General features: G+C 34.5%; 2 protein-coding genes across 3 annotated transcripts in view; one reads left to right on the top strand and one right to left on the bottom strand.

Annotated features, from left to right (window-relative positions):
• The window catches only part of LOC129803148 (ankyrin repeat domain-containing protein 50), a 40,079-nt gene extending 29,175 nt beyond the window's left edge, over positions 1 to 10,904 (top strand). Inside the window, exons 5-8 of the mRNA XM_055849509.1 lie at positions 922 to 1,639; positions 1,706 to 1,883; positions 4,164 to 4,404; positions 9,825 to 10,904. Coding sequence (XP_055705484.1) covers positions 922 to 1,639; positions 1,706 to 1,883; positions 4,164 to 4,404; positions 9,825 to 10,011 — 1,324 coding nt within the window. The 3' untranslated portion in view covers positions 10,012 to 10,904. The remainder of the gene's footprint in view (positions 1 to 921; positions 1,640 to 1,705; positions 1,884 to 4,163; positions 4,405 to 9,824) is intronic.
• On the bottom strand, positions 10,444 to 17,902 carry LOC129803157 (muscle M-line assembly protein unc-89). 2 transcript variants are annotated; one of them, XM_055849523.1, is made up of 3 exons: positions 17,752 to 17,902; positions 15,198 to 17,649; positions 10,444 to 11,185 (listed from the first exon to the last, which is right to left on the bottom strand). In XM_055849523.1, exons 2-3 carry the CDS (start codon positions 17,625 to 17,627, stop codon positions 11,105 to 11,107), a joined length of 2,511 nt encoding a protein of 836 aa, XP_055705498.1. In that variant the 5' UTR covers positions 17,628 to 17,649; positions 17,752 to 17,902; the 3' UTR covers positions 10,444 to 11,104. The 2 variants fall into 2 exon arrangements, with proteins under 2 accessions (XP_055705498.1, XP_055705506.1); XM_055849531.1 differs by having other exon boundaries at positions 15,198 to 17,672; positions 17,752 to 17,899.
• Between the last annotated feature and the right edge of the window lie 707 nt (positions 17,903 to 18,609).

Raw genomic sequence — 18,609 nt, 5'->3', positions numbered from 1 at the left:
AGTTTATTATATCAAAATATGCAATATACAATCTTTGGATATTCTATTTTGTGTTTCTAAAGAACTTTTTGTTGAAAAAAATAAATTAATATAAAAAAATTTTGAAAAAGAAAAGTCATTTCACAAAGTTCGAAATTAGTAATTTCTGATCTCAAATATTTCTTTTTTCCTGAATATCTGGAGTCTTGAGAAAATTAGCCAAGAATCTTACATCCTTCTATTATGATGTCGTGCACAAACCGATAAATTTCAATTAATGTAAGTAGTCAAAAAAAATGTTTTTTTTCCCCGGGTCATATATGACCCTAATGACGTGAAAGAGTTAAAGATCAGAAATTAAAAAAAAGCTCTAGAAGTTTTTTTTTTTCAACCGATTTGGGTTCGTTTAAGTTTATTAGAAAAGTCCTTCAATTTCAGAGAAATCTAAATAGTTTACAATTGTTTATGAACTGAGTATGAATTCTGAGATTGTGAGTTTATCACGTGATAAATTCACTGATCTGAGATCATCCTAACTATGTATTTTAAAAGACTTATCATGTAAATTCTAGAGTTCCGTGACTGTTTCACATAAAACTTTGTATGAATAGTTCATGAAATACTCACAAAAAGGCGATCTAAGAGCTGTGACTTTATCACGTGAAAAACTCATGAATTTCAGAATGATATGGTTATGAATCGATAATTTTCTATAGAAAATTGTCCAGTTAAAAACCTTCAACAAAAGGCTACTAAATAATTTTGAACACAAGCAAGATTTTCCTCAGGGAGAGACTACTAAACATTATTTTTAATGTGAACAAGTGCTACAAAACTACTTTTGGAAATTGCTATCCTGTTTAGCTGAATATTAAATGACACTCTCAGAACAAAAACCAGAGTAATTTGAAAATTTGCATTATCTTTGTTTTTATTTACCAGGGATGCAGACTCCCGGACAACTCTCTACATTCTGGCACTGGAAAATAAAGTGAAGGTGGTGAAATTTCTACTGGAGTGTGCCAATTTGGATGTTAATTGTGCTGACAGTGAAGGTCGAACTGCTCTCCATGTAGCTGCTTGGCAAGGACATGCTGAGATGGTGAGACTTTTGATTGCAGCAGGAGGGGCTGATGTCAATGCTATGGACTTGGAATGTCGGACACCTCTGCATTCCTGTGCCTGGCAGGGAAATCATGAAGTGATGGATATTTTGCTGTGTTATGGGGCTGTACCGGATCATGCGTGCAAACAGGGAGCCACAGCTTTGGGAATAAGTGCTCAGGAAGGTCATGAACAATGTGTGGCAATTCTGCTGCAATTTGGAGCAAATCCCTATAAGTCTGATCACTGTGGCAGAACACCCATTAAATTGGCAGCAAAATCCAATAGGAACAATGTTCTAAGGATATTGGAGACTTTTGCTAAGACCAATAGCGAAGCACCACCGATAATTAAATCGCCGGATCGACATGACAAACCCCCAATTGGTGGCAATCCATCGCCCAATTCATCCAATTTACTTATGCCAAATGTGGCTAGTGCTACGGGATCGACTCAAAGTAGCAACTTCTACGAGAATACCATGCACTCTGATCACAGCAGTCTTCAGAAACGTAAGAGTGTTATCTCTAGTCACTCAACTGGAAGCAGCAATGAGGTAGAATATTAATCAAAATATTTTTTTTCTAAACGAAATGTGTTGTAAATCAATATTTCTCTCCAGGTTCCAATCTCATTCACTCAGCAACTGCAGAAGCACTCAAGACATCACGGATCGAGGAGTACTCAATCGAGTCAGGGTGGAGCTATTGTTGTCACCAATAATAGTAAATTTAGCAAGAACGCCATGAAACACGCTCAAGTTCTACCCAATGTTCAGGAATACAATCAGACAAATATTGGTGAGTAAAATTACAATCACTTTTACAGAATTTAAAAATAAAACTATTAAAATCTGGGGCCTCTCGACATTTCATTTTTCCATGCTTTTTTACATAGAGGCACTGAAGACTATTGGCAAGTTTTTTCCTAAAGAGAATTTACTTATCAGTCTGATATATTTCGAAATCGTGCATTAAAAGCTATCTAAAAATACATATTTCATAATGTTCGCCAAAATTATACAAGAACTACGAGCAAATTTGTTTAAGTCGCGGTGCAAAAGCTGCAAAATTTTTAAAAGAAAAAGTGAAAAATAGCTTCACTTTTTATTAGGCTTGATGGGCCCCTGATTAAAATATAATTTTCGATGTGTTGTGAATTTAGACTTAATGACTTAAGCACATCTTTTAGATCGGGAAAATTTTATAAAATCGAAATTCACATTCGGTTCTACTTCAAACGTTTTGCATAGTCTATCTCATTTTTCGAACTCAAACTTGGATTGAACTACAGTGCCTCAAGATCTAATTTACATTTTAACTGAAACTTTTTTTTTCTTAGAGAGCTCTATTATGAAGCTGTAAATTGTGCTATATTAAGATATTTTAGGAAGAGGACTATAATTTTTATAAAGCCTTTTAAAAAAAGGATGCATTGGTACAATTTTGTCACTTGTACCCAAATGCTACTTTTTGTTCTAAAATTTTAATTTATGAACTATTTACGTCAATAGGAATTCAATATAGTAATAACTTCCGGCTGTTTATTATTGGATTTTACATGATCACTTCCGGAATTTCTTCACTTAGTACATACCGTGGTTGCGGGTGACTTTGCACTCGGGGGAGGAAGGTGACTTTGCATTGCACTCTGCTGTTCGTGAGACTTTCATTAATTCTAGCACTTATTGATAGTCTTCGCCGATCCGGTCTACCATGTCAAAGTATATAGCGATATGTTATGTACTAAGTAAGGTACAATGATCTCCAAAAGGATTCTTGTACTTTCAGTAGTAGTTAATGAAATGCAAATATGGGTATTTAGCCAAAAAACGGCTCTGTGAAAAGTTATCTGAAGGTCTAATGTCAAAATCGCTTTCAGAGTAGTAAATTGCCCAAATTTATTCTAAATTTATCTAGCTAGAATAATCCACTTCGATTTTGTTTATTATTTTTATTAAAATACTTTTTTTTCACTATTATCTTCGTAAGAATGCATGATTTATGTCATAAAATTGCATATTATGGTCTTTCTAAAGCTTTATTATAAAAGTATTTGGCTAAAAATTATCCATTTTTTTTGGGAACTTAAGATAAAATGACCGAGATCTACAAGATGGTATGATCGCCATCTTGATTTGACGTTTCTGTCCGCCATTTTGAATAACTGTCAAAACAAAACTCTCATCCGATTGAGCTGAAATTTTAGTATGTTTTAGCTGATGTCAAGACCTTTTCAGAACATATATAAAATCCGACCTACGTCAAGCGATTGTCTGGATACAGGGGCTCCAAGTTCAAAATTTTGACACTCATGAATATAGAACTACGGAGAGCTTCTTTTATCATAACCATCACAAAAAGGATAGCACTATCGTTAGGCGATGAGAGTTTTTCTTAAAGTAGAATAGTTATATTATGTTACTGCAGTTATTAAATATAAAAATAAAAATATAAATTATATTTTAAGTGGATTTATCGGAGTTGAATCGGTCGCGGTATCCGAGTTTTGCAATCGTCGCAGTTACCTGGCCTGACTATAATGCATCAGAATTACATTTGGAAAATTTTCATTTTGTTTTCAAGTCATTTAAAGTGTAAAAAAGGATAATAAAAAATTTAAAATGAAATAATAAAATTTATATAAAACATGTAAAATCATATTTTAATTAATTATACAAAATTAATATATTAATACAATTGTTAAATTCATGAGGTTCTTAAAACTGGAAATAAAACAAAGCACATTATCAGAAAACTTTTAATTCAATTTAAAGTTAATATATCAATAACAGCGGAAAATGCAAATTTTCACCTAATTATCCATTATGTGCATTATATGCAATAAAATTTTAATGTATCATTTATAAATATTATCGTTTAAATTTTAATACAGTTGTATTTAATTACTAGAGCAAATAGTATGTCATTAAAACAAAATCATACTTTAATAATACTTGTTTAAAGAGCATTTTGCAGTGAAATTGACCGCATTTAATATGAAACAAAGCATGATAATTACTCTGTCCCGTTGAATGATAAATTATGTGATAAGGGATTTCCTATGGTGATTATTTGCAGTGAATGAAGCTGATTTATTCGATTTGGGATGCATGTCCCCACTCTATGCTACTCCTCCCCATTCACCCAGCAGCGACATCAGTTCTCCAGGACAACACTTACCAGCACATCATTTCGAAGAAATTGGCGGTGGTACTGGAGGAGCTACTAATCAGGCACTTAACTCCACAGATCAACATTTTGCCAGAGATACGCACATGAGGATTATTTTGGGCAATAACAAGGATTCCAATTCTGGAGCGTAAGTATTTTGTTGCTTCCATTACCCAGTAGTGTATAGAATTTAATGAATGGGCATCCGGTAAAACATCATGTATTCTACAAAGTTAGAGCACAACTATTGAACTCTCCAACGGATGACAATATTTATTAAGTTCTGAACATTGGATCAGAGGAATAAGGACAAAACAGCAAAAACAAAAAAACTAAAGAAAATTATGACGTGTAGGAGCAAAACCAATAACAGATTCGTAATCAGGAGACTAGAGTCTACAACGTAAAATGCGAGATTCGTGTGCCAAAAATCGTGTTGCTTAGTGAATGAAAAAAAATTTGATTCTTTAACTCTGTATTTCAGGTTCCCTCTTTAAGTAAAATAACCTAAGCCTAGGCAATTAAGTTTTCTCAATCTAAAGCAATCTTCAAACTAGAGGTTTAGCTCAGTTCCCGAAAGTCTCAAAATCCTAAATAGTGACCAGTTTTTGGGTAAAGGCTCATAATTTTTGTCCAGTCTGCTTATAAGCATCGATGTTCCAAGTTTGAAGTGCGATATTTTCAATACTAATTGACTTTTTATGGTACTCTCTTTTCAGAAGGGTTGTTTAGAAACTTGGCAAGCTATCGTCTTATTTTTACTAAAATTAGTTTTAATACGTTTAAATATGAATTGATATGTAAAGGTGAATTTGGCTTGAATTTTGGACAACTTGGTTATTAATTTTTGCAACTTGGCTGTAAATTTGGACAGCTAATCCGACTCAACAGGATGCCCATTGTTCTTCATTTCATGAACCAATCTTACCAAATCCTCTTCTTGTTCATGTAAGGGAAACGTAGAATGTCACAAGAAGCCCGAAAATTTTCCATATCATTCATTAAAGTGAGTTGACTTCGGTACTCCAAGTACGTGCGGATTCGCTCATTCCCTGGCCTTTCCGGAAGCCTTTCAAAGCATTTCTCGCTATATCTCTTTCGTAGAGATGATACTCCTTTGTTTCTGTAGGCATTTGTCCAACCTAGTCATCACAAAAGCTAAAACTTCACGAAATTTCGTGAGAAAAACACCTGTCCAAAATAAGAAGTATCACCTCACTAGTGAATGTCTTAAAAAATTTCACATTTTTCACACGAAAAATCTAATTCACAAGGCAAATCTCATTTCAGGTCAAATGTACAAATCACCACTAACGTGAATCAACACAATATTCAATGAATATTCAATAATATCACTCAAAAAAAGCGAAGATACATTGTTAGTACTTCACCACAGCTAAATAAGACTGAAGTTCTGTCATATTTCTCGTAAGCTATTGCTCACACTGAATTTTCAACAAAGCAATTTCAACTCAAATCATATCCAAATTTAACGTATTTAGTGTTAAAATCTTCCAAAAAGAACAAATATTTAGATAGAATTCATTATTCATTAAATATTGGAATAAAAATCCCTAATTTTAATCAATTTATTTTTAGTGTCTAATTTCATCCTCAAAGTGTCCAAAATAAGAAACTGGACAAAATTATGAGCCTTTCCCCTATTGCTTTTTCAGAGTGTAGTGGGCATTTGTCTTTAATAATCTAATCCTAAGTTATTTTTTTCCAAAAAATCTTGATTGATAAGAAATTAGAACAGCTAATATAAGCCATATAGCTAAGCTTTAGGACTAAGTGATCGAAATGACTAGATGTAGATCTCTCTCATACCAAGCGCACAATAACTCTTATTTTGTAAACATGTTTTTGACATTTCAATGAGAGTGAGTGACAGCTTGATCTAATCATCTGGCTCACTCTCATAATCAATTTTGAAAACATATTTACAAACAAAAGTTATTGTGCGCTGGGCATTACGACCAGCATACGATAACTTTTGTTTGTACACATGTTTTCAAAATTTCCCATGAGAATAAGCGAAATGACTAGATCTAGATCTCACTCACTGTCATTGAAATGTCAAAAACATGTTTACTAAATAAAAGTTATTGTGCGTTGGGCATGACAATGTGCTTGTATTGGAAGAATCAGCTGATCTTAGATCAGCCCAGGAATGCCTTCAATGAATATCACTCAAAAAAAGCGAAGAAACATTGTTAGTACTTCATCACAGCTAAATAAGACTGAAGTAAACACGAAGTTCTGTTATATTTCTCGTAAGCAATTGCTCACACTAAATTTTCAACAAATATTTTTTATTCACCTTTTAAATGGATGTACGTTCGATTTTCACTACGGACTTAATAATATTTCACAAATTATGCCGAATAATCAACTTCCATAAGAAACAGAAAAAATGACAACTACCGTGTCAGGGTTATGAATATCACGCATGCAATACATTTTTTAAATTCTTCTTGCAAGTCACCCTTTGCTTGTTTTTTAACGATTTTTACATTTTCTAACTTCTCAAATAACCACAAAATTAAATTTAAAAATCTTTTTATCAAAAATTGAAATATTTAATTATTTATTATCAAGTTTTTAGGGTGGTGTCTCACATTCCTCCACACTGCTTGGTCCCACTTTCCAAATTGTCTCGCTTTTCACTTTTTACCCTATTGTCAGAAAAATTACTTAAATTTTTTGTCTATTTTTGTACCCATCGTTCATCGAGGTAAAAAATACAGCGAATCAGACTCTTTTGGACTTTTCATGGTTAGGTCTAAGACCTATCATTGATTATGTTTACAAGTTTCATTTTTATTGTTGATTTTCGGTTCGTAAAGTGTCTCATCCTTAAAAGATCAAAAAGGTCCCGGTAAGGTAAGGGAATGTGCGAATCCGCGCGTACTTGGAGTACCAAAGTCAACGCACCTTAATGAATCATTTGGAAAATTTTTGGGCTCCTTGTGATATTTTACGATTACTTCCTATAAACAAGGAGACTTGATAAGATAGGTTGTTGAAATGGAGAAAATGAGCATTCTATTGTGGAGAATTGGCTGTCCAAAATTACAAGCAGTGTCCAAAATAACAAGGAAGATGTCCAAAATTAGTCAAATTGTTCTCTACATATTAAATAATTTTTAAAAGTGTTAAGACTAATTTTAGTATAAACAAAAGCGATAACTATTTTGCCAAGTTTTTAACAAGTTTTTAAACAACTCTTTTAACAGAGAGTACTTCCAGTGCTCACTGATATCTTCAATCATATAATCACAACTTCAAATTATCCTGATTCTTGGAAACGGGCTCTTGTAGTTCCGATTCCCAAAATTTCTAATCCTAAATCTCCCTCTGATTTTAGGCCTATTAGCCTTCTTCCTGTTCTATCAAAGGCCTTTGAGTTTCTTCTTCACGAGCAGATATCACAATATTTAGAGGACAATAGGCTCCTCTGTGACTTTCAGTCAGGCTTTCGAAAGGGCCACAGCACTACGACGGCTCTCCTGAGAGTCAACCATGACATTGCGTCTTCAATGGATCGAGGTCGCTTCGTAATTCTTGTCCTGCTGGACTTTACTAAGGCCTTTGATAGCCTTCCTCACAATCTCCTATGTTATAAATTATGTTCCCTTTTTAAATTTTCATCCTCAGCAGTTGCTCTTATACAATCCTACTTCACTGGAAGGTCACTAATCGTGAAGTATTGTGAGAATATTTCGCCCCCTTCTCTTTTAAATAAGGGCATTGGACAAGGTTCAATACTAGGCCCATTGCTTTTTTCTCTCTTCATTAATGATTTACCCTCAGTATTGAAAAATTGCTCCTTTCATCTTTATGCTGATGACCTTCAAATCTATGTTGAGGGTGATCCTTCTGATCCTCTTCAAGCTTTTCACCTAATGAACGGTAATCTTTCTAAAATTGAGCGCTGGGCGTTATCAAACGGATTAATTCTGAATCCTAAAAAGTCGCAAGCTATTGTGATTTCTAAAAAAGGAGTTACCATTGATTCCTGTCCATTGCACCTTTACGGTGAAACTATCCCTTTTTCTGATCAGGTCAAAAACCTAGGTATAATCTTCAATACAACTCTCTCTTGGTCTGATCAAGCCACTTCGATTTGCCGAAAGGTCAACTATTCCCTGTATACCCTTAGACGCTTCCGGGACATTACGCCCTATGACACTCGTTTGATCCTCGCGCGAGCGCTTCTTCTTCCTTTTTTTAATTATGGAGCAGAGCTATTTTTTGCGGCGGATAGTGACACAATTCGTCGTCTGACGGTCTCCTTTAACGATTGTGTCAGGTATATTTGCGGCATAAGTCGCCGGGATCACATCACTCCATATACAGTAGACTCTCACTCAATCGGCTCTTTTTCAATCGGGCGTCAAATTTTGTTGACAATTTTCACGTTTAATTATGAAGCTAATTCGCTCAAATTCGCTGTAATTCTTCCTATTTTATCGTGATTCTTTATAATTGAGCGCTTTTTGTGGAATTTACAAAGGCTTTGACGCCCAAATCTATCGATAAACCGGATGACATTTCGCCCCATATTCCCGATTGAGAGAGAGTCTACTGTAGAAACGTTTTCATTGGTTGTGATCTAAGACCCCTTTTGAAGATGAGAGCTGTTCTATTCCTGTTTCACCTATTGATTTCCGGATGTCCTGAGTACCTGTCGAGTCTTCTGGTTAGGGGGGGTTCGGCCAGGGTTCGGGGACTCTTGGTGCCTAGAGTGGGCAGTGACTGCCTTTATAAAACTTTGTTTGTTAAAGGCGTTACTGCTTACAATAGCATACCGAATGATAAGCGCACTTCTGCTGCAGCCATTCGCCAATTTTTTCAAATAGAGGCCTGAGAAGCTTGAGATGTGGAAAATCTTTTCTTTTTTTTCTCTTCTTTTCTCTCTTTATTTCTCCTTAGTTTCATTTGTATCCTTTTTTTATTTTAGTTTTTTTTTATTATTATCTTTTTTTCTTTCACAATTGTAAAAGGGATGATCCTATTATTGTGAATAAATACATTATTATTATTATTATTATTATAAAGAATTCAAATAGTATTGAAAATATCGCACTTCAAACTTAGAACATTCATGAAGCACCCTGTCCAAAACTATGGGCACTAAATAAAAAAAAACAGCGAAACAATTTTAAAAAAAAATCATTTTGTTCCGGTCAAAATACCGAATTCTTAAAAATGTCATAGCTACTCCCACTATTGCACCTGCGCTTGCTGCAGGCAAAAGGAAACATTCTGTGTCATGGGAAATTATCCTAAAGATTTTCCTCCCTCTCATGTCATCCCTTTCAGGATTTTGAACATTCGGGATTTTAGCTTTCGGATTATTGGCTGCCACCGGTTTCACTTACTTTATTCCTAAATTTAATTCTCAATATCTTGTCCAAAAAAATGGTATTTTGTGAGCGCAATTTTTCTATTCAAAAGTACAATAATTAATGTTCAATAGGAGCAAAATACGACACGGGATGATACACGCGACGATTAATCAGTGAAATGAGGGCTAAATTGGTAATATTGTGTAATTTGCAGGAAATCCTCAAAGAGAAGTGGAATAGCAACAAATCCAGCTGTTCGAATGATTCGTAGTCGTTTTGATTCAGCAGCTAATCTCATCAGGCGCACAAATAACATCCTCTCGTCCAGCAGCAATCAAGGATCATCCAGTATTGGTGTGAAATCCGGTACATTTCAGTGGCGCAAAGAGAGTCAAATGTAATGAGGTAAACAAAAAAAAACTTCCTGGCCAAGGCGAGTAGAAAAAAAAAGACAAGGATAATGCAAAAACCCCTCGCAAAGAGGCCTAACTTTCAACCACCCGATAAGATTTAATTTTATTTTTATTATTTTTTTTAGAGGTGTGTTTGAATTTATTGCAAAAAAAAAGTATTCTTCTCTCTCGGGTTCGAGGGGAGTTGTGAGATTAAGCACATAAGACAGGAGAATTTAGTAAAAGAAAAAAAAAGAGCAATTTATACAAAGGCTAAAAAAGATATTTTCATGTTTATTTTCTTTTCCTCCTTGCATGAAAATTATTTTTTAAGATGACTAATGAAAATATTAGAGGGAAAAGAAATACACGTAACTGATTAGGAATAAAATATGACGTATAAATAGTAGGTTTAGAGTGAGAAATAGTACACAAGATGAATTTTATTTATACCCTTATTTATTATTATTTTGTACGACTTCATTTTTTTTATCATATTATGCTTAAATTCTAGTCGTGATGGAGAGTGTTTCAGCTTAATGATACATTTTCTTATTTTATTTTAATTGAACATATTGAGGAGTTTCTTTTTTTCTTTTCAAGTGTAATAAAAGAAACTTTAATTATATCTCTGAGATACTTTTTTTTTAAATTAATCAGTAACCTCAATCTCTGCTTCCTTGACAAAGTTTTCTCTTTAAATCCTAAGCAATTACGTAAAGTAACTTTTAAAAAAATATATAGAGATTTATTTCAAAGGCAATAGAGATACTTTGCAAGATATTTCTTCAGTAACAGAGAATATTAAGACAAAAAAAAATAATGATTACAACACTTCACATCTATATTTCAAATGAAAAAAAAACCTAAACAAAACTTCTTACTTAAAGGTCTATAAAGGAGATAGTTTGAGGCTTCTCAATGCCAATGCCTTTCACACAAAAAAAAAATAATAGAAAACAAAGAGAAATATATGAAAAAAATACGATTATGATTCCAGAAATTATATAGAAAAAGGTATACAGAAAAATTGCAAATTTGTGAACATTGAAAAACAAAGTATGGAAAATAAAGAAAGAGTAAAGAAGTAGAATCCTGTGAATTATTCCACCAACATCTCAAATTGTTCCACTTCGTCGCACATTTCATTGAAGGACGTGCAGAATTCCTCGAGTTCCTGTTGCTGAAAAGAGTAGAAAGACATTACTTATAAAGCAGATTTTCCCTCAGTGATTACATTTCTTCAAAAGGAGAAATTTCTTCGCTTCAGTTCGCTTTGAATATTCTTGGGAGTTATGCTAAAAAAAAAACTTTGCAGGAAAATTAAAATGGATTTCTTGCTGAATTTACATAATCCATTTCCTGCCGTTGCAATTCATAGAAATATAATGATGTATTTATTAGGAAGAAAGGGAACTAAAATGTTCAAATCATTAAAAAAAATTGCTCTTCACGTATCACTTTACGTGTAATTAAGTATTCATGTTGAGACATTGTAAGTATCGAGAACATCGAGAAGCGGGAAAATGCTTTTTTATTATTTTTTAAGAGACTGTTATACTCAGTGTACGGTAAATCACAAAAAATGATAACTCTTGCAGTTTTAAGTTAAAAAAAAAACTAGATCAGGCTATTGTAGGTGACATTCTTAACGTGAGCAAACTCGGATTGCATGCCAATTGGATTTGGAACTAAAGATGAGAGATATTATACAGCAATTTGGTATCAAATTTCTGCAAAATTGCAATTTTTTTATTTAAATCAAAATAGGGTAAGTGTGCCAAATTTCGGCATAGTTGCATGCAAGCGCCAAGGTCTCATGTTTTAAATGCAATATTATTAATACAAATTGAATATTTTTATTACTTCTTCTTAAGGAGTATTGCTTGGAACCTTGTAGACAGTTTATCATCTTTATTTACTCTAAAATCATTCTTAATACATTTTAAAATAAATAAAAATGTTGACATAGCTTTGGTGCCTTATTTCGGCCACCTTCATTCTCATAGTTCTTTGCCTATCGGGAATTCTTCAAATGTCTTTATCACGTCATCTTGTTTGTCGAAGCTAAATTTTTTGTTATTCTTTTGCATTGTATAATCTCTAGAGTATGTAAAAACCAAAAATTTATGACAATTCGAGGAACAAAAAATGTGGCCGGAATTGCAAGCTGGCCGGAATTTGGCACACTTACCCTATCTAGGATTTAAATGAACCGACAAAAAGATGATATTTGGGTGAAATGTTGACCAGAATGTCCTCTATAATTTTCCCAAAGAACTTGATCATATCAGTTGCTCTGGAGCCGAGATAATTCAATTTTTTTTTTCTTGAACTCGTTTTTTGACCAAAGTGACCCTTGTGTCCATGTGCCGAACTTGAACTTATGTCTTAGAATTGTAGAATTTTGTAAAATCTTTCTTTTTTTATTAGAGGTTCATCTGGAAGGTGATTGCCCCGAAATTTTTCTTTTAACTTAGAAAATTAAAGAAGTTATAAGAATCAAACGCGTTTGCAGTATTGAAGTCGTACTGTATTGCTGTCTGAGTTCGAGCAATAAAAATGCATTTATTATTACTAATAATTTTAACATTTATGTCCCTAAACTTAGCTTCAAAATGAATTGAAAACATCCCGAGATGGCTCAAGTTAAGAATTTCACCTTACAACTTAGTTTAGCTTTAGGGTAGCGTACCAAATTTCGGCAGAGTTGCGCATGCAAACGTCAAAGTCTTAAATTTGAAATTGTAGACCTCCTCATTTTCACTCAATTCACTCAAAAAAAACGCTCAATACTTTGGACTCTCTACTTTATTACGTGTTAACGTGTCCACGTCCACTCTCGTTCTGTCGCCGTCCGTTGGTTCGTCAGTCCTCGTCCGTCGTGGAGCGCCGCCTCGCGGAAACCCCGTCAATCGTCAGTTTAAATGTCATGTCGGTTGGGTCAGGTCTACAAAATGTATTTTTTTTATTTTTGTTGTTGCTTTTTTTTTAAGTATATTGCTTGGAACCTTATAGATTGTTTAGTGTCTTTGTTTTCTCTAAAATCATTATTAATATATTTCAAAATGAATAAAAATTTAAACAGCTTTGGATGATATTTCGTCCACCTTGATTCTCATAATTCCTTGCCCTTCCGAAATTCTTAGTCTTTTTCACGTCATCTCGTTCATCGAAGCACCATTTTGTTTTCTTTTAGCATTGTATAATCTCTAGAGTAGATGCATAAACTTAATATTCATGAAATTTGAGAAACAAAAAAAGTGACCGAAATTGCACGCTGGTCGAAATTTGGTACAATTCCCCTGCCAGTTTTTTTTTTTGTTTTGAAGCATTTTAAAAAATTATACTGAGAGATTGTGAATAGTATTTCATTTAAAAGAGAAATTAATTTTAATAAATTTGATTTTAGCTTGGTGGTAAACCCAAATTTATTAAATTAATTAATGACTATGTTACTAACGATTTAGAAAATAATCATTTCGCAAAGTTTTTCACTTAAGGAGTTCCCTAATTAGAAGGTAAAAGACGAGCCGTTTTTCGCGATTTTTTGGAAAACAAAGAAGCGATCAATCTTGGAATTTTTAGTATAATTTATACATATTTAATGTGCTCAAATAATTTTTTTTGAAAAAATCTTATAAAATAGGGGCCTAATGCATTAGCAGAATTTTATTAGCAGAAAATCTACGCAGCTCGTCATTCTTGTCTAAGAAAAGGCAACTAAAATAAAATTTTAATTCTTATGCCTCCGGCACACCTTTTAGATCGATAAAATTTTATGAAATCAAAATTCGCGCCCCTGTCTTTCTTAAAAAGTTTGCCTAAATCTATCCCTCTCTTTCGGACTCAAAATTGGACTGAACTAAATTTAATTTGGTGTGATGTTCAAAACAAGAAGAAGAGTGGGAAAGAGTAGAATATAGACAAAAACAAATTTTTGAATTTTGGCTATGAAATTTTCCTGATCTAAAAGGTGTGCTAGAGCCATTATGACTGTATTTCGTATTTATTTATTCATAGTTTTAAATTTTTTATTTTGTATTTAAATTTTTTCAGTTTTTAAAAAATAACGCATTTTTGGACAACAATTTGACTTTAACTTTGATAGAAAAATTGGTTTACAACCATTTAGCAGTACATTTATTACTGAAGTTTTCATTCGTTTTATTCGGCCCGTAACAATCTTTCCCGTCAATTCAACGAAATTGTAAAAATAAGAAGTGGATGAAACGCGCTACAGTTTTGGATATTCGCCCGATTCCTTGCAAATCTGCTCCGCGGTCTTTTGCTTTCGTTCAGTATCTTCGGAAATATTTCGAATTGGCTTCTGAAATTTTTGGTGTTTATTTTAAGATAGTTTGTCTTTAAATTTAAGCAATTAGAAAATATATAGGTTAAGTGTGCCAAATTTCGGCATAGTTGCATGCAAGCGCAAAAGTCTTAAGTTTGAAATGCAATATTTTTAATAGAAATTGATTTTTTCATTCCTTCTACTTTAGGAGTGATGCTTAGAACCTTGAAGAAAGTTTATCGTTTTTACTTTAAAATTATTCTTAATACATTTTAAAATGAATAAAAATGGAAACATAGCTTTGGTGCCTTATTTCGGCCACCTTCATTCTCATAGTTCCTTGCCCTTTGGGAATTCTTCCAATGCCTTTTTCACGTCATCTCGTTTGTCGAAGCTACATTTTTTGTTATTCTTTTGCATTGTATAATCTCTAGAGTACAGTAGACTCTCCCAAATTCGGGCATTTGGGACCGAATTAGAGAGAAATTCGGGCAGCAAATTGTTTTAAATGCAACGATTTTTTGTTCATCTACATACTCATATTGAGTTTATATGCTCATTGCTATTATAAATTTCATGAAAACCTTTTAATAATGCAAAATAACATCAAATCTAAGACAAATCACGACAAATTTGAGCATATTTGCTTCATTTGATAATCATAATCGAACTTGAAAAATGTCAACAAACTTTTTTCGAATCGATCTTAAAAGAGCCGAATTAGAGAGAGTCTACTGTAAAAACTAAAAAATCATAGAAATTCGAGGAACAAAAAAGGTGGCCGGAATTGCAAGCTGGCCGGAATACGGCACACTTGCCCTAGACCTCTTTTAACCTTGTAATTAGGGAACCCCCTTATCACTCATCAGTTTGAATTTGAAATTGTAATAAGGCCACTCACCTGCTTCAAATCCTTCACCTTGACCTTTGCCTTGGATTTTGTCTTCGTCTTTTTTTGATATTTTTTCATAATTTCCTCGCCTTCCTCTTCCACTGTCTGCGGTGGCTTCTCTTCATCACTGTCATCCGATGACTCCCTCTCAATTTGGCGTGCTTTCGGACGGGAATAACTCTTTCGTGGCTCTGGCCTCTCAGGTGCAAAAATATTCTCATCAGGCGCTTCCTTAGGCGGTTGCCTCGATGTTGAAGGAATGGCTTCCTTGGAAGTGAGTTTTTGAGCCCGTTTTTCGCGACGGTCTGGTTTCTCAGGCTCAAAAATATCCTCATCTGGCGTCTTCTTATGTGGCTGCCTGGATGTTGAAGGAATGGCCTCCTTAATTGTGAGCTGTTGTACCCTTTTTCCACGACGAACTGGAGTTACTTTTTCAATTTTTACTTTCTTTTTAGGCGGAGCTAGTGCTTTAAGGCGTTCTCGCTCCTTGCGCAGCGCATCCTCTCCATGTTTCTCAGCAATCTCCACATCCACTTCGAGGGTATTTTCTGTTTCGAAACCAAAGAAATTCTCCAGAGTGTAATTGAAAATAGGATCTTCCTTATCTGGGATATTTTGTTCAGTGTTGACATTTTCTGCGGACTTGGAAGCAGGACTGATTCTGAATGTCTTTTCAGGAAGGGATGATGGTCCTGGATCAGAATGATCAAGATCATTGGATTTTGTTTGTGGTGTTCTGGGGGACGGCTTTGGCTTCTTCGGAGTAGCCTTGATGATCACATCGCTGGAAAAAGTGGGCAGGAAGTCATGATCTGAATGTCTTACATGGGATGTTGTGGGCAGAGAATGAGCCTCATCTGTTCTCCATGGCTGAACATCATCCTTCCTCGGAGGATCAACCGTAGTTTTGTCTCCGGACAAATTTTCAACAAATCTGGAATCATCCATGTCATTGTCGATCTCGTGAGTTTCAGAAGCCGGCCTCTCCACGAATTCCTCATCGGTTTGGTGAATTGGCGATATCACATTTGCCACATCCATTCTCTGAACAGTTTTCAAGGGAGTTGATGCATGCAGAGATTGCCTATTCTTCAATTTCTCTTTATCCCTGACTTTTTCACGAATATGAGCCGGAATTGATTGCAGTTTCTCCATCTTCATCTGCGTCACTGTCATTTTCTTCTTGGCCCTATTGACTTCCTTATCACTCCAAATTCTCTTAGTTTTAACCTTTTTCGGCATAACTATGCGTCTTCTGCGCTTTCGCTTTTTCTTCGCATCTTTACCACCAGCTCCATTTTGACTCAGGGAGAAGTCATAGACACCACTGGTTTCACCTGCTGCCGCATCTTCCATCACAATCAACTGATCCAAAGCCACAGGATTAGCTTTTGATCCCAGAATCTTGTAAATAGGCTTCTTCTCGACACTTGCATTTGCAGCAGGTTCAGAATTTGTTGATACATTCTGCCTTACTTTATTTTCTTTGTCTGATAATTCTTCATCACTTTCACTTAGCTGAGCAGGTGGATGATGAACAACAACATTTACCTCCAGCGGTGTTTTCTGGGGTGTATCTGACTCGAATGTATCGCTATCCTGTACTTTTGCCTCTCCACGACTACCAGTGGCTTTCCCTTTATCTCTAGCTACATCCTGTTTTTCACTGTTTTTAGTGACATTCTTTCTCTTCCGGAGAGGCTGGCTTTTGATTTCAGAAGCTTCTGCTTTTTGAACTGGAGTCTTCCCTCTTGTCCTTGTAGGTCTTTTCTCTGGCACTGGATCCTCATTCACTAAATTTTCCTTCCTGTTGCGTACCCTCCGTGTTTTCTTTACCTCTGGCACGTCAGGTGCAGCATCATTTGTACTGATTCCTTTGCTTGGTCCTGCCTGAGTTTCGGCAGCTTGCTTTCTCAACCGACTTTCTTTTTTCACTGGGGACTTATCACTTTTTTCCTCTGGGACCGGTTCAAGAGGGGTTTTGGCTTTTCTGCCTTGACTTTTTGCCATATCCTTAACTCCTCCATCAGATTTCTCCTTGATCTGTTCTTCATTTCCTGCCTTCTCCTGCTGCCTTTTAGATCTTTTCGAAGGCTGTTTTTCATCTCCCTTCTCTGCAGCAATTTTTTTTCCTCTAGTTGCCGTTATTCCCTGAGACGTTACCGTTGCAGCGGCTATTTTCGCCGGCTTCCTTCGAGAACGCTTCACAACTTCCTCACTTGGAATCATCTCTGTTTGCTCAGAAATATCTCCAGGGAGATTTTTCTTATCTTTTAGTGGTAATTTAATTACTTTAGAAATGTTTTTTGTGGCATTCATTTTAGTCTTTGTCTCCCGGACCTTAGTGACTTTTCCAGTCTTTTTACCAGAAGCTCCATCAGTAGATCTTCGTGGAGATGGTAATTTGTCACTTTCCTTGTCCTTTGATCGAGTTTTCATGATTTACAATGATTGAATTTTACTGGAAAAAGACCAATAAAATTTCTAAAGTGATTTGAGGTTAGTTGTAGAAGTGATTATCAACTTCTTCAATTATTATCAGTTTTCTCTATGAAATACTTACAGTAAAGAGAATTTTCTCATTACACATGAAAATTCAACACTTTCCACAACTCAGTACCAACTAATTTTGATCAAAAATGCAAGAAATTACAAGAGAAAATCACTTTTTGCGCCAAATTCCCGCTAATGAAAACGTCACTTTTCGGCTTGTCGAGTAAGGCCTTTGCAATATTGGAGAAACATACAAAATTTCAAAAATTTCATTACGAAATTTCAATTTTATGCAAAGAAAATTTTTTATGCCTTTTTTAATGAGTAAAATATGCAAAACCGGTTCATCATATAACTCAAAATATTTCTTGATATTTGGATATTATTTACAATTTTATAATTTTTTTAATCCCCTGAAAAAGTAAGGGGTCAGAAAAACTCAATGAAATCCCTGGGAACTCTTCGGGAAAGATCGGAAAAACTTGAGGATAATTCTTAGGAAAATTCTTGGGAAAACCATAATAAAAAGTCCCCATATTTTTACTTTCCTTTTTGATTTTTTTCCTTTATTATTTCTTCATTTTTGTATTTTTATTTTTCTACAGTAGACTCTCTCAAATTCGGGCATATGGGACCGAAATGTCAGCCGAATTGAACAGAAATTCGGGCGACAAAGTTTTTGAAATGCAACGATTTTTTATTCATGTGCATATAGATATTGAGTTTACACACTCATATATAACGTAAATTGCATGAAAATCCCTCAATAATGCAAAATCGCATCAAAACTAAGACAAACCATGCCAAATTTGAGCATATTTGATTCATTTGATAATCATAATCAAACTTGAAAAATGACAACAAACTTTTTTCAAATGCAACCGCTGCCCGAATTTAAAGGTAGCCCGATCTTAACACTTCGAAGAAC

The sequence above is a fragment of the Phlebotomus papatasi genome, chromosome 1 (genome assembly GCF_024763615.1).
Source record: "Phlebotomus papatasi isolate M1 chromosome 1, Ppap_2.1, whole genome shotgun sequence".
NCBI classification, from domain to species: Eukaryota; Metazoa; Arthropoda; class Insecta; order Diptera; family Psychodidae; genus Phlebotomus; species Phlebotomus papatasi.
This window is presented reverse-complemented; position numbering and strand designations above follow the sequence as displayed.

Excerpts from the sequence above, each read along its gene's own strand:
- LOC129803157 (XM_055849523.1), bottom strand. The coding sequence starts at position 17,627 with ATGAAAACTCGATCAAAGGACAAGGAAAGTGACAAATTACCATCTCCA. Across the intron at positions 11,186-15,197 it reads AGGTGAAGGATTTGAAGCAG|CAACAGGAACTCGAGGAATT; the intron begins GTGAGTGGCCTT and ends TACTCTTTTCAG.